The sequence below is a fragment of the Xenopus tropicalis genome, chromosome 9 (genome assembly GCF_000004195.4).
Source record: "Xenopus tropicalis strain Nigerian chromosome 9, UCB_Xtro_10.0, whole genome shotgun sequence".
Classification (NCBI taxonomy): Eukaryota; Metazoa; Chordata; class Amphibia; order Anura; family Pipidae; genus Xenopus; species Xenopus tropicalis.
In genome coordinates, this window is record NC_030685.2 from 28,406,972 (window position 1) to 28,423,310 (window position 16,339).

Genomic DNA, 16,339 nt, shown 5'->3' on the forward strand with positions numbered 1-16,339 from the left:
GCATGGGGGGGGGGGGGACTCAGAGGCAAGGCTGAGCAAGGATTGCTGGCTTGTTCCCCAGTCACCAGAGCTAATTTGAACATCTTTGGGAACATGTAGAAGGCAACATTTTATTACATTGCATCTTTCTGGGATGCTTTAAAATGCTCTGCTGGGATTTGAACCATGAATCTGGCTTTTGGCTGCCTTTCTTTAACCACTGGGCCAGGAAGGCAGTTGAGATGTTTCTGGTTAATTTGGGTTTGTCTGCTTTCCCTTATGGATTCATCAAATCCCAGCAACCTTATAATACAGTCAACAACATCTGAATCCTTCCTTTTCCTCATTTTCTGCCATGAACATTGAGGCCTGTCCCTAGCCTTTATTGCATGTGCCTTAACTTGTCTGAGAAGCCTTGCCTAGCCTAGTCTAAACTGTATTCTAATCCTGTGGACTAGAAGTGGAGGATCACCAACAGTAGATGGATACTGAGCAGGTTAGTTGCGAACAGCCAAGCGGAGGCTCGGCGACACTGATAGATGGATACTGAGCAGGTTAGTTGCTAACAGCCAAGTGGAGGCTCACCAACACTGATAGATGGGCACTGAGCAGGTTAGTTGCTAAAAGCCACACAGAAATCAACAGAACTAAATCCACTTTTTTATGAGCCAGTATAAGCAAAAGCTGTACTCATTATGTTGCTTTATCTGGTGGGTCCAATTATTCTCTCTCTCCTTGTATAGGTCAGACAGGTTTTCAGACATCATGTTATTGCAGTTTCACAGCACCTTGTGCCTTTATCATATTAAACTAGCGAAGTAGAGAGATTCATATCTATTAGCGGTAACAGGGTTTGGCAGCTTGTCACTGCATGGCACCCGTAATCTGCTTACAGTCTATGATACAATATGCTTCTTTGCTCATTGTGTCCTTGTCATTGTGCCCACATGCAATATCGTTTCCATCTTCATGCTTTACTATTTTGGTTAGAGAACTAGTTGACAATTGAACTGTTCAGCATTTCTAACTGTTCCAATCTCATGCTGCAGTTTCTTTTCTACAGTGATCTTACTGCTGTGTCTTCCATTATGCAGTGTTCATCCATTGTTTTTAAAGTAATCTTTCTGGCTGTTTTGTGCTTTTTTCCATTTGCAATTTCTTACTAGTGGGGAGCAGCCATAATTGCAACAGCAGGCATTTTTGTATTCTCATTCCTAGAATTGGATAAATCTGTGCCTGCAATGGCTAAATAGTCTTGTGAATGGCAAAATCGTTCTGTTGTTTTACCAAACAGATAGTAACATAGTAAGTTAAATTGCAAAGAGACGTACATCCATCACGTTCAACCATAATGCCTATATATAACCTGCCTTACTGCTAGTTGATCCAGAAGAAGGCAAAATTCCCCATCTGAAGCCTCTCTAAAAAAAAGACTTCCTGACTCCAAGATGGCAATCGGACCAGTCCCTGGATCAACTTGTAATAAGAGCTATCTCCCATAACCCTGTATTCCCTCACTTGCTAAGAAGCCATCCAGCCCCTTCTTAAAGCTATATAATGTATCAGCCAGTACGACTGATTCGGGGAGGGAATTCCATAACTTCACAGCTCTCACAGTAAAAAATTATTTCCGAATATTTAAACGGAACCTCCCTTCTTCTAAACGGAGTGGGTGCCCTCTTGTCAGTTGGAAGGACCTACTGGTAAATAAAGCATTAGAGCGGTTATTATATTATCCCCTTATATATTTATACATAGTTATCATGTCACCTCCTAAGCGCCGCTTAATACAGCTCAAAACCCTGTTTGCCCTAGCAGCTGCTGCCTGGCATTGCTTGCTACAGCCAAGTTCATTATCTACAAGGACTCCAAGGTCCTTCTCCATTGTGGATTTGCCTAGTGCAGTCCCATTAAGAGTATAAGCGGCTGCATAATTTTACATCCCAGGCGCATGACCTTACATTTATCCACATTAAATCTCATCTGCCACTTAGCTGCCCAGATTGCCAGTTTGTCAAGATCTTGCTGCAAGGATGCCACATCCTGGATAGAATTGACTGGGCTGCAGAGTTTTGTGTCATCTGCAAACACTGATACATGACATACATGCCCTCCCCTAAGTCATTTATGCCTATAGTCCCTAACATTTGTATCAACCCAGGTAGGGCTGCTACCTGGCCGGTATTTTACGTTCTAGCCATAAAGTACCAGACAGGGCCAGTGCCGGTATTACAGATTTACTGACATTGTAATTGCTGGTAAATTTAAAATCTGCAGAGGTTTCACCCCCAGCCCACCCCAATTTTCTCACATTGTAACTCTGTTCCTTATGCACACAGACCAGTATTGCCACTGGCAACAAGTGGCAACCCTGCCTGGTGGTCAAAGCTCACCTTTATTTTTCATGTGTCGTGGACACCCTCTCAAACTTTAGAGCCAATGCAGTGACCCCGGGCACCAAATTTTTCTGTATTCTATCTGTAGATTATTAACATTGTCAGTAACTGTAATCAATAATGTTAATTAACAACAGATAGGATACAGAAATATTTGATGGCAAGGGTCACTGCTCTGTCTCTAGAATTAGAGAAGGCATACCAACAAAAGCTGGACATGGTACATGAAATATAAAGTTAGCCATTCAGGCGCTATTCATTGGTGCACCACCAGGCCTGGACTGGGATTCAAACTAGGCCCTGGCATTTCAAGTGCACAGAGGCGCGAAGCAACTCATCTCTCCGCGTGTCACGCCCCTTACAGCAGCCCCTCTGGTATTTGCCAGAATTCACAGACTGGACAAAAGACAAGATTGTGGTGCAGTGCTCACTTGAATAGGGTCTGAGGTTAGCGATTATGATCACTGAGGGGGTGCCTAATTAAGTAGGGGAGCTGCAATTACTGATTGTGCCTTTGAGACTTGGTACATCTCTATTATTTGTAACTACTGTTGCTGTGCTCACTAGTGCCTTTTATAAGGGGGTCTAATATGCAGTTGTACTCGGCCTCAGTCAGTTGCACAAAAAATCTTCAGGTGATCACAATTCTGCTGGAATCACGGGGAAAAATGCTGCATTGTAGGTAAAAAAAAAACATGCAGATTAAATTTAAAATTGCACTTACTCCCTTATGTAATAAAGGCACTAAGTTTGCCCAGTACCAGTATTCCATAGCAGCCATAAGTTGTTTGTTTTTATACAGGTGACCAGTAAATTCTACCTGCTGACTGGTAACTTTGGGTTACTGCTCCTGGGCAAAAATTAGTGCCTTTCATTATATAAGGTCTAATGTACTTGCAGTGGTAACTGTAGGTGGCACCTAGCTGATTATCGACTGGAAGGGGGAGAAGTCTGCAGTAAATTGCACTTAAGTGAGCTATGACTTGTAGAAATGAGTAAATTGTGACTTTGCTGCAAACAAATTCAGCTTGCAGGATGTTTAGACCGTAAAAGCGCATATAAGGAATACTGTCATGCAAGTTACAAAAACATTTTAACAAAATCTTATCATTTGTGATTTTATTGTCAGTTAATGCCAGCAATCTATACTTGTATGTATGCATGCTCTGTGTCCACAGATTGCATGCACTGCACTATGCACATGCCTTGTCACTATTTGCACCCTTGGCCTCCTTTTGCACGTTAGGTGTCTCCCTACTTCCATTACAGAACACTTTCTGTGCAAGGCTTTTTCTCTGGACCTGCTATTAGTCCATCTGCTGCCCATCACTCAGGGAATGTAAAAAAATAAATTGGCTGCATGATGGTATGAAAATGAGTGCTTTGGGAGCCCTTTGGCGTACCCTATAGATTTGCATTAAAGTCCCTAAACATTTCAGTGGAAATCCATAGGGGATGGAGGTTAGAGTTGCTCTAAAGCCCACCCGTATGCAATTACTCTTACACTGAGAGCAGAACAGACCAGAAAATTCTGATAAATGATAATGTTCTCACCTGTGCCCCCTGTATCTCCCATCTAGGCCAGTTTGTATCAATGTGCCACTTATTCAGTGCCTTATGTGAATTTTATTGCCATCCATCCAATTTCCCATGTGAATCCCTGTACTACCCATCCTGTAACTCATCTGAATGTCTGTGCCTTCCATCCCCTTTGCTTTCCATTTAGGGTCCCTTGATAGTCACTATGCCACCAGCCAGTTTGGCATTCTTGTGCATCCATCCAGGATCCATTTTGAATCCTATATGAATTCCTGTACCTGATATACCCATAGTTGTCTTTTTGCATCCTCTGTACCCAACATACAGCATTTTCCCCCCGTAATTCATAAGTACCTTTGTCTTTAGTGCTATCTGTTTCTCTCCATCCCTGTACTTCATGTTAACACTTGCCTTTCACCTGTGTAAGCTCTTTGCCCTCATCCTATGTGCAGTCTTAATGCCAACTTCTGCTCTGATTTTGATCCCCATATGCATTCTGGGCAACCTTTGACATGGTGCACAAAATACACAAAATCTTAGATCCTTAACACTATAACAACAGCGAGACTGGGATCTTCACTTCACTTCGTCAATTCAGAAAGCAATTTCCTTCAGTAGAGATGTCATGGGAAACATGTAATCAGTTTGTTTTGCTCCCATGCAAAGCGAAGGCTGACACTAATTAGACTGTTTACATTAAATGAGGGCTAAAAGAGGAGAGGATTTGGAGGCAATCCTACTTAATTTTTATCTTTAATAGCACTGATACTTTTACACAGCACTTTATAGAGATTATACTTCATTCACATTAGACCCCGCTCCAGTGGAGCTTACACTCTAAGGTCCCACAAACACTATGGGCAATTCTGTAAGAAGGCAATTAAGCTGCCTCTGTGATTTTGGAGTGTTGCTGGGCAGCTGTAATGAGAGTCTGTAGCTTACCAATACTTAATCATTTCTATAAAGCACAAACATATTCAGCAGCACTGTACAATAGCAGGGTGTATACAATTAACATACAGATAAGATACAAATACTGCCAGATGCAAGATGGAAATTGGGCCCTGCTGATTAGAGTTTATAATACCATGCAGAGTTCCGGAAGCTGTTCAGAAGCAGGGAAAACAAAGAGAATGGCTTTTCTGATGTCTTTGTTCACATTTGAATATAAATACATGTATTTCCTTCACAGAAAAATTACAGCACGGGATTCTTCTGGAGCAGGGCGGTCCAACTTATTACAAGGAGTGGTCCAATTATATGTCATACAGCATGTTGAAGGGCCGTATTCAATTATAATGATGATGTCATACAGTGAAGTCTATGGAACAACTGAGGAGATTGGGGGGGGCACAAAAATCCTTTAGAGGGCCCCATCCGGCCCATGGGCATCCAGTTGGACAGCCCTGTTCTGGAGGACATTACGTTTTATATGTCTTTATATAGCCTTTTAAAGGGCAGTCCTGCTAGAATTTGCCTCTTTACATTTTAATGTTTTTAAAAGCTTCAGCACTCCTGAGAAATCACACAAATAAAATGAATAACAGATATAATTATATTTACTGTTTGTAGTAATACTTTGTAGGTATAACCTGGATAGGCCCTTGAAATCTGAGTTTGTAACTTTTTTCCCCCACTTTCTCCTTTCATTCTTTTTTTGGTGTCATAGAAAATGGCTAGTATAAAAGCTTGTCCAAAGCCAGGAAAACTAATATCATTTTGTGGAACTGTGCATTTCAACACCATCATAGGTTTGGGATTTACAACAAAGCTTTTTAAGGAAATGTAGGGCTTTCCAGACACCTAATCTGCACGGACCATGGAAAGTGAGGGTGAAGATTAGATTTAGGGAACTTCCACTGAATACCACCAGTTCTGCAGCATTAAATAGCAGCTCCTCTCTGGCAGACATGCTAAGAACACATAGCTTTAGACTTGCCCTTCTAATCAGCATGACATTGTAGAATAAGCGGCACACAAACATAATGGCAACATGGAGAAGGGTTGCTTTCTGGGTCTGAATGTTTTCCTTTACTGTGGAATCTTCGGCTCGTCTTAACTGATAAACCAATAACAGCAAAAGTAAAAGAGTGAGGAGAGTTGGAAAGCAAAATCCAGCTGTGAACTTTACAAGGTCATACTCTGGTTTGGCATTAAGTGGGTCCAGCTGGCAGAATGTTGTGGTGTGAAGTTCCTTGTGTGTGCCAAGTAATGATGCTGCCAGGAGGGACATTAGAATTGAGAAAAGTACTGTGACAGACATTGTCGCCAAACGATTCTGGTTTACTGTGGTCAGCAATGAGCTTAGCATGGAACTGTTTGGAGCAACCATTGTAAAAAACATGAGAAGCAGGAGATCCTGAGTGGTAAAATAGCTTACATTGAAGAGAGTGGAGATCGCTCCACAGGCCAGGTTTGTTATTTCCATGTAACTCGGTCTTGTTATAGCAGTGAAAGAATACAGAATGATTGTAAGGTCTGTAACAGCCACGCTCAAAAGATAAAAGTCCAAGTTCTCCATCGTCTGATGACGAATTTTTTTCCTGATGATAATGGCAAGAATAGTTATACCAGACAGTAACCCAAGTGGGACCATGATTCCAATGTATCCATGTAATACTCGTGAAATGACAGTCTGGGAAAAAATCACTTCTTCTACATCTATTTCAGGGCCCAGGGTTTGGCTTGGATAATATAGGCCTGTTTTGTTCTGAAGCGCCATAGCTGCTTGTAAATGGACACTGAGGGAAATGAATTACCTGCAGATAAAAGGAAACACAGAAATGTGAGAAGACTGGGGACAACATGGCATTTTCACAAGCTTGAGGTGTCAAAAAGGCTTAATAATGTATAGCTGATAAAACAGTGGTGTTAGCTTAAGGCATTATACTGTGTATATATATATATATATATATATATATATATATATATATATATATATATATATATATATATATATGCCCAATTTACTTTTATTGTGTTTGTTAAGCATAATATACTTAACTTACACTATATAATATAAATGTTGTTTCTTCAGTCTTGAAATGACACAATCACAGGAAGCAGGCAGGTACCATTTTGTGGGCACTTATTAAGGCAAGCTTTGTATCATTCCAATACCATGTGATTGAATAGAGGACCAGATGCCCATACCCATGTACTGGCTACAAAATTAGATGGTAAGGAGGGAGGGGTAAAGTGAGAACTGCAGTGACATTAAGGGGTATATTTATCATACTGTGTAAAAAGTAAAGTAACACATTACTGGTGATGTTGCTCATAGGAGCCAGTCGGATTCTTTGCTTTGCTTTACTCCACTTTTTACACAGCATGATAAATATACCCCTAAGATGTGCTAAATGGAATGTTAAAGTTATTGTCTGCCCAGCCTCTATGCCTAAGGCAGCTGGGATTTTCAGATGCCATTATATGGTTATGGGTGTTTTAATATAAAAAGGAATTTGGATTTTATGTTTAATTTGAAAGGACTTTTATTGTACAGTTTTTTTTGTCTGGGTGACAGGTCCCCTTTAAAGTCTCTTAGTCTGTAGCAGTGTCTGCACTATGTAAAAAACAAAGCCTGGGCAAAAGTGTAGAATAGGAAACCTTTTGGTAACAAAAATAGCAATATTATTAGGTATCCACTTCTTTCTCAAGCAAAATTGAATTCAGAATAATTATTCACAACAGTATTTAATGGCAAATACCCCATGTTGCACACCCACCAAGTACCTTTTAACTTCCCTTTCCTTCAGGTGAGTTCTGTGGAGCTGAGGCTTTCTATGCATGTTACTTAAAATTAGTAACACTTAATAACAGTAAATAGAATTATTTTTGTTTGACTATAGAGCCATTGAGCATATGGTATTTGTCTCCTATTTTGCAATTTGTTCTTTAATGAATGTGCTAAATTACACTGTATATTAATGAGCACCTTTCTACCTCTACAGGTTCCCAGAGGATCTGACTCAGCGGTATCTCAGGTACATTTTGACTTTCCATTTCAAAATAAATTCCGGACAGGTTTATTTATGACCCTCTGTGAGTCACAGTTTTTAAGATGTTTTGACAGTGACATCAATTACTGTACCCTGCCACAAAGAAGCTTTTGTGAGCAGCATAAAGGAGACACAATTCAGTAGGATTGAGCTCCACATGGCTGTTATTTTTATTTAAGTTATTCTCTTTATTGTTAGGATAATTTTATTTGCTGGGAAAACATCCCTTCACTCTCCAGCATAAAGTGAGGCTGTGCTTTTATCTCATTGTAGAATGCATGTTGAGAACAGCAGTGTTAGAAATGTCAACTTACTTTCCTAGTTTTTCTGCTGAATATAATTATGTAGGTCCAGTACAATGCTTGGGGCAGCGAAAATTCAGCTTCTTTTGTTTGCAGTTATTTTGTACATAACAAATTTTGTTTCTGATCTCATTCATTTCACTAGCTTTAAATACACAAACAATTTTCATATTTTAGTAAAAAGGTGACATTATGCATTTAAAATACTACCTGGCACTACTAATATTATGTTTTAAAACTGCTCCACCCTGTGATGTCTGGAGAGTGTGGGTAAAGAACTATTAGGTTGAGGCATTTGTCCTCTTTGCCCTGCCTTTTATCATTCTTGGGTGGGTAAAGAGGTGGTGCTGGCCAACAAAAATAAGTAATGGGAGACAGGAGGAAAGCAGTGTTTTGGTTTTAGAACACTTAAGGTGGCCATACACGTGCTGATGGTAGCTGCCGATATCGGTCCCTTTGACCGATTTGGCAGCTTATCAGCCCGTGTAGGGGCAGGAACGAGGGGCATGCCTGACCGATATCTGGCAGGTTAAAAGATTTAGTTGGATCAGGGACCACATCAACGAGCCTAATGCGCCCATTGCCGTCGTTATAACTGGGGCCAAACGACCGTATTAGCCTAAATTTGCCCGATATCGCCCACCCTTAGGTGGGGATATCAGGAGAAGATCCAATCGATTGTGATCTCACCAAGCGAGCGGATCATAACGTGTATGGTCACCTTAAATTAATGCCAGAAACCTTTCTTGAAGGCATATTATATTCTTCCAGTTGTATGACTGACAGCTCAGAATTCTAAACTTGTTTATAACAGGTATGGATGTTTTAATAAAAAAAGTGTTTGGGTTTCATATTTAATTTGCAAAGGACGTTTATTACACAGCTTTTTATGTGTGGGTGACAGGTCCCCTTTAAAGACCCTAAAAATTATGGAAACTACCACCTGCATTCCCCTTTTAAACAAAAACAGGCATTGCTTGTCCATTTATTGCAATATATTTAAGCTGGCCAACTATATTTGTCATACACTGTCATGTGACTGGTAAATGCATCCTGCTGATTGGTTTCAAACTTTTTACTGAACCCATGTTAGACATGCGGTTTTGCCTCTGTGACTTATCTAACTGACTGAGACACACATGCACTATTGTAGTGCTAAGGCTATGGATGGTGCATAAAGCTGTGTACATTTGTATTTCTATTTTAGAAAGGGATCTGCATAAATCCCTGCTTTTTTATAGCTGTAACAATATTTGTGATATTTACCCTATTTACCAAAAAAGACATGATAGGTATGTCCTATAGAAAGCCTATTTCATGAATTTATGGCAGCCTCCCCCAAATGCAGCTCCAAAAGTAGTCTATGTTTCTATGTCAATGAGACACATGCTAGAATATCTACAGAACCTCTGACTTATCAAGTCAACTTATGCAGAGCTTGGAAAACCCATGTAAACTTTTGTCGCATTGCTGACCGTAGTGAAATAGCCAGTAGCAGGGAAGAGGAAACATGACCATAAGGCAGCCTACAGACATTTGTGAGGCTCCGCTGGAAATCAACGCTCTTGCTGAGGTTAGCTCACCTTGTTAAACGCAGCGAAAAGGCACAGCTTTCAGTCCTCGCTAGCATGTTGGCGAGGACCAGGGGTTAGAACTCCCTTGCATACAGGCAGATAAAGCAGCAATGACACAGCTAATTATACTAGCGCCTGTAGCATTGGATTGTGCCTATCAGGATATGCCACCAAAGAAATGTGCCCACTGAAATATTCCAGCAATGGCTATACCACAAATAGATATGTCAGCAATGGCTTACCGGCAGCACTGAATCATGTATAGTAGCTTGTGTCGGTACACAGTGATTTGCACAAAAGCTAATGGTTAGCAGCTAAAAATACCAGCACTACAACAAATACTTACAGGGACCCTTATATCAGAAAACTTTACTGTAAATACATAGCATGAGCTAATTAGCAAACCCCTGCAGCAATTTAAGACTCCATCTGCTTTGGCCACATGTCTCAACCCCCAGCAATTATAGTTATTTAATACATATGCCCTGTTTTATCAGTCCACTGCAGCCAGATTATCCCAGCGATGTGCTCCTGGAGTTAGGCTAGGCAGGAGTTATGGACACATGTATAAACTGTATAATTACTGATTGTATCACTTGAATCTGTTTTTCACACTAGTTATGAATTTGATACGCTTGACTTACAAGCAGTCATCATAGAAATAGGACCAAAGCTATATGGGTTAATGAGTTGCGCAGCATGGCTCTGACTTCTTTAGCTAAGCAAAATTCAGACAGCTGGAAATTGGCAGAAGGACTGCCAGTATGTGTGCCTTAAGGGCAGGGGTACACGGGGAAATTAGTCGCGCTGTGACAAATCTCCGTTGTCGCGGGCGACTAATCTCCCCGTGTGCCCCTGTGAATGAGAATGATGGCAGAAGGCTTACAGCAGTCCAGTGAATCTTGGTGCAGTCTAGTGCCCATGTTTTGGATGTTCAGAGCTAACCCTAGCTAATCACTTCTGTGTCCCCGGAATAACTAACTACTATTGCCTGGGGTGTGTTATCACTTGACTGTATACTTTTTACAAATGTGGGACAGTTAACCATGTTAGCCATATTAAATTTATTGTGGTTCTTCTGGCCATTATGACATACATGATGGTAAAGGTCCCCATACACGAGCAGATCTTCACCCGATATCCCCACCTACGGGTGGGCAATATCGGGGAGCGTTTAGGTAAAAAAAATGATTAGATCTTTTGGCCCTGGGGCCAAACTTTTGGATTATGTAGGCGGCAATGGGGCAGTTGGTTCGGGGACCGCATCAATTTCAGGCCAGATATTGGTCGGCCAGGCCCCTCGGTTCTGCCCCTACACGGGCCCGATAAGCTGCCGAATCGGTCCAAGGGACCGATATCGGCAGCTATAATCGGCCTGTGTATGGGGACCTTAAGATCAGACGAAGTACATTAGCCTTACCTGTACATTTCTGTGTAACAGTAAAGTATTTGAGTTCTGTAGGTTTGTGCTGAATTATCTGTAGTAACTGTATCTGCCTTTTCTTCCTAAAGCACCAGTTGCATATTATTCTGCTCTCTTACCCTGTTTCACTCTGATTTTATAGAAACAGAATTATTCCGAAACTTGTGTGTAGGGGGGGAAAGTATTTTTTATGGATCATTTTTATTTCATCTGTCAGACTAATAGAACAGTTGGCCTTTTACTTGTTTGCCAACCTGTCTAATAGGTTTGCCTGATGGGCTGTAATGGAGAGGGGTGAGAGGACTGTGTGGAACAAACACAAAAATAAACAAGGAACCGTTGACCTCATCCTGGGGTTACAGTTTTGCTTTGTTAAGTCTGTATGCTTTTAAAGGGGTAGTTCATCTTTAAAGAAGAAGGATAGGTAAAATCATTGGGGAGGGTGCCAAAATGTTAGGCACCCCCGCCAGTGAGAAAACCGCACCAGCCCGTGGTAGCTGTGAGAGAGCAATCCTCATGCTTCTATCTTCATGCCGCTTGCACATGTGCAGTAGAGTAAAAAGCCAAACTTAAACATAAAAGCTGGCATTTTCACTGTACTGCGCATGCTTCGGCCCTGGGATCATGAAGAAAGGAGACAGGAATAAGAGGATCGCTCATTCGCAGCTACCCGGGACTGGTGCGGTTTTCTCGTAACAGGAGCACCACCCAGGGTATAAGGTAAGCCTAACATTTTGGCACCCTTAGTGATTTTACCTTTCCTTCTCCTTTAAGCATGCTTTTATGGGGTTATGTAACAAATGGTAATAAGTTTTCCCAGGAGCAGTAACCTATAGCAACCAATCAGCAGTTAGAATTTACTGGTCACCTGTTTAAAAGCAAACATCTTCTTGGTTGCTATGGGTTACTGCTCCTGGGCAAACTTAGTGTATTTTATAACATTTGGTGGGGTACATGTGTTATGCAGTAGAATGTCCTACGCTTAGCAACTTCTTTATTTTTTCATTATTGTTGTTTTTTAGTTAGTTCCCTTCCTCTTCAGTCTTTTTCTAGCACTTTGATGTGGGTTACTGACCCCAGGAGCAAAAAAAACAAAACTATTATTCTGTGAGGCTATTATTTTATTGTTACTTTTTATTACTTATCATTCTATTCAGGCCTATCCAACTTGCAGTTTCCTGTTCAAACCACTGCTTACGGTAGTTTCTTGGGAAACTTGAGATCCTAGCAACAAGATAGCTGCTGACATTTCAGTCTGTAGAGCCATTAAACATGCTAAATCATAAAAAAGACTAATTGCAAATTGTCTCAAAATATTACTTTCTGCATCACACTACAAATTGATTTAGTGGTGAACTTCCACTTTTAAAGTTCACCAAATGTGATGTTACATGTTGATCTATCTCTCCAGTGTGGAGATCTGCAAGGAACTGTTTGCCAGTGAGTGGTATTGTTATAAAAGGTTCAAAACTGTGCAGGTCTAGTAACCCATGACAACCAGATCCTTTGATTTCAACAGCTGACCAATGTATACTATATGCTGATTAGTTTGCTATGAATATTTGACCTGTAACAAAGCTGATTGTTCACTAAGTCTTAAGCTGGCCATACACGTGGCGATCCGACGATGTTTCGTACGACCATCGGTCGCACGAAACATCGTCAGATCCGCCACACACCATTCAGGGCTGAATCGGCAGGTAAGGAGGTAGAAACAATAGGATTTCTACCTCCTTCTGCCGATTCAGCTCTGAAGGGAGAATTTTGGTCAGGCGCCTTCTATGGCGCCCGATCAAAATTTTCTAACCTGGCCGATCGACGAGCCGACCGATTTCAGCAGCTTCCTGCGACATCGGTCGGCTCGCTGACATACCATACACGCACCGATTATCGTACGAAACGAGGTTTCGTACGATAATATCGGTGCGTGTATGGCCACCTTTAGGGAAAGTGTCATCAACAAAACACCTAACATGAAGATAAAACCTAACATGTTTTCAAACCTCGAGATAAGCTGGCAGTCTGTGGATTCTGGCAAATGCCAGAGAGGCTTTTGTAAGATGCCATAGTCAGTCACTACAACAACCAATTAGATCTTTCCTTTCATTTGATAATTTGCATGACAGTGCTCAATTAAGTGTTAACTGACATAGCATTTTCTATTTATCTAAATATCTTTAATCTTTCGCTTTTGCTTTCTGATTTATACCATGACCTGCACAATTATACAGTTCTGTTCACAGGAACTTCCTTTCAGAGAAAGTTTAATCCTTTTTGGTTTCAAAGGCAGAATACTAAGAAATAGCAAAAGGGTAGAACTACTTTCATTTCTAGTGAATAGTTGCAGTTATTGTTTAGTAACTAGCTTTATTGATAGGTTTTCTTTTTTTTTTTTTCCTTCTCAGGAACAGTTAATTCCTCTTTCTGAGATCTTACAATAACTTTTGGTTTTGGGCCTGGCCCAGACTCTGCACACCTCAGAACCCAAAGATGTACAGTATGTGGTAATTAAACATACAACTCTAAGGCCAGTGTTATGTAACCTACTGCTGGCTAATTCTTGCCCCAAAGTAGTATGTCAGATTCATACATGTACAGATGCACCATCTTCAACCCAAACAAACCCACACTATCTATTAGCATACAGAAGGGATGGTGTAGTAGTGGATAAATTACAGGTCCCAGGGTGCCCGTTGTTTCATTTCCAAGGATAACTTCTGCACTAAGTACTTGGGGCCTTAAAGTCACATTATCTCTCTGTGAAGCAGGCACCAGTTTAAAAATTGTCATCTCAGTCAATGGCACATGTGGCATTTGGTGGCCAGTGTTTGTGACAAGGTTTAAAAGCTGCACCCACACTCATTCCCATTGGCTTTAATGGCAAGCAATCAGGGTCACTCCAGAATATACCAGCCTGTGAATGGAATGTGATCTGGTTATAGTAGCATATTCTGGTAACTGCTAATCACAACTCTGCCTTTGCCATAAATTTTATCACAGTTATAACACAATAATGGTCTGTGCACACTTCTCTTTGTTTCATACTCACGGTTTGGTTTGTAAAGCAATATAAACATGATATTGCCACTCTCTTTCTGGTGATTATTTATAAAAATAGTGGTGATGCAGTACAACTAGAATCACCGCTTTTATGCCATTATTAATGTTATAATTTGAAAGATTAAACTCCTTTCTGATATAGCAGCCAGATAGTTTCTTTCCCCAAGTTTAGGACGACTCCAAGCTCTTACACTTAGGGAGGAACGCAGGCAGGCAGAAATTATACTCCATACTGCTGACGTGGTTCAGATCCGCTGACAAACAGACTGTGATGCTTCCAGTATAAACAGTGCGAGCAGCAGCCCTTGCGCTTCTGTGTGTCTTGCAAAAGTGAAAGTGGCTACACATAATAATGGGCACAAAAGTGTTTGTGCCAGTGCTGAATCTTACCATTAAAGCTCAGTCACTTACCTCTTTCAAGGGAGCTTGCTATAAGTCTAATGTAAAGGATCAATGCATTTCATTCCTCTCTCAGCCTTGGAAGCTCTTGAGGCTGCCAGGGTCTGAATAAGGAGTCTGTTACCAATCTGGAGTTCCCTTTGCAGCAACGGAAGTTGCAAACAGTTCAGGTTTCTTTTTCTAACGGCCTGTAGGATTGTGACGTGTGATTTAACCCCTTGCTTGTCAGAGGAATGACTGTTACATGAGTTTTTGGCAGAGGACAGTCTCTATGGCGCATATGAGTCAGGTGATGCAGTTCTACATCCAAAACCTGACAGTGTGTCATTTTCCTTATTCGGGCTGCCTTACACATAACTGGAATGTTGGAATGAAAAGTCCCATGATAAAATAGAGAGCTGGGAATTTTTGTTTATTAAATCAGTTTTTGGGGATTTTGCCTGGGTCTAATAACACATAGCAATAAGCTAATAAGCAATAACTCTTTCAATAAGCTAACCTGCTTGTTGGTTGCCATAAAGGAATAGGCTTGCAGAAAACTGCACTTCTTATTAGATTTTCTTGTGTGTTCCGCATCCTTGTATTCTTTTCCTTGAAACCAAGTATGATTTTCTGATTCTGAAAACTCCAGTTCAGGTAATATAAGTAGTGTAGTTGGGGTGTCCAACTTGCTGCTTCCCACCAACTTCCAGAAACCTATGACCATGCAGAGATTTAAGTAATGCAAGTAAGTTGGACATGTGTGAACTATTCTGCAGTATTTAGTAATGCTTTTCTTTGTTATTCACTCACTGCAGCCTCATTGTAGAATCTCTTTCTTTTGGGAAAAAATATTTCCCTTTATTTAGAGCAGGGGTGTCAAACTCAATTGCACAGGGGGCCAAAATCCAAAACACACTTTAGGTCCGAACAGGATAAACACACTAAAACTAAACTTTTAAAACTTTGTGCTTTTCAGCAATAACAAATCAAATCATTCAGTTGTCTTTGCTCTTATGTCATTTTATCAGAGCTGGACGCCTGGCATCTTTTTTTGGCAACAAGTTCGTTTATGTTTGGTGTGAGGTTCTGTGTTGTGGAGATTCTCAGGATGGACTGCAGGTGCTCATCAGTGAGACGACTCCTGTGTGCTGTTTTGTTAGTCTATATGTGTAATATATATATACACCACTGCCCATAGTTATATAGATCCCTTAATGATATTAGACTCAAGTATATTAATAGAGTCCGAGTGAGAGGAGACTACTAGAAAAAAGGTGGAGTACCGCAGGGGTCAGTCCTTGGTCCTTTGCTGTTTAACTTGTTTATTAATGACCTGGAGGTGGGCATAGAGAGTAATGTTTCTATTTTTGCTGATGACACTAAATTGTGCAAAACTATAAGTTCCATGCAGGATGCTGCCGCTTTGCAGAGCGATTTGACAAAATTAGATAACTGGGCAGCAAACTGGAAAATGAGGTTCAATGTTGATAAGTGCAAAGTTATGCACTTTGGTAGAAATAATATAAACGCAAACTATCTACTGAATGGTAGTGTGTTGGGGGTATCCTTAATGGAGAAGGATCTAGGGGTTTTTGTTGATAACAAGTTGTCTAATTCCAGGCAGTGTCATTCTGTGGCTACTACAGCAAATAAAGTGCTGTCTTGTATAAAAAAGGGCATTGACTCA

At 40.7% G+C, this 16,339-nt stretch overlaps 2 protein-coding genes across 6 annotated transcripts in view; one reads left to right on the forward strand and one right to left on the reverse strand.

Moving 5' to 3' along the window:
• c9h7orf50 (chromosome 9 C7orf50 homolog) overlaps positions 1-16,339 on the forward strand; it is a 167,221-nt gene that overhangs the window by 57,186 nt on the left and 93,696 nt on the right. For all 4 annotated transcript variants that reach the window (XM_018097482.2, XM_012970671.3, XM_018097483.2 and 1 more), the window contains exon 3: positions 7,865-7,897. In XM_018097482.2, the coding sequence (XP_017952971.2) occupies positions 7,865-7,897 (33 nt within the window). The remainder of the gene's footprint in view (positions 1-7,864; positions 7,898-16,339) is intronic.
• Positions 3,480-15,354, reverse strand: LOC101732168. Of its 2 annotated transcripts, none has more exons than XM_004917954.4 (2): positions 14,683-15,354; positions 3,480-6,673 (listed from the first exon to the last, which is right to left on the reverse strand). In XM_004917954.4, exon 2 carries the CDS (start codon positions 6,634-6,636, stop codon positions 5,629-5,631), a length of 1,008 nt encoding a protein of 335 aa, XP_004918011.2. In that variant the 5' UTR covers positions 6,637-6,673; positions 14,683-15,354; the 3' UTR covers positions 3,480-5,628. The 2 variants fall into 2 exon arrangements, with proteins under 2 accessions (XP_004918011.2, XP_031748774.1); XM_031892914.1 differs by lacking the exon at positions 14,683-15,354 and adding an exon at positions 9,798-10,017.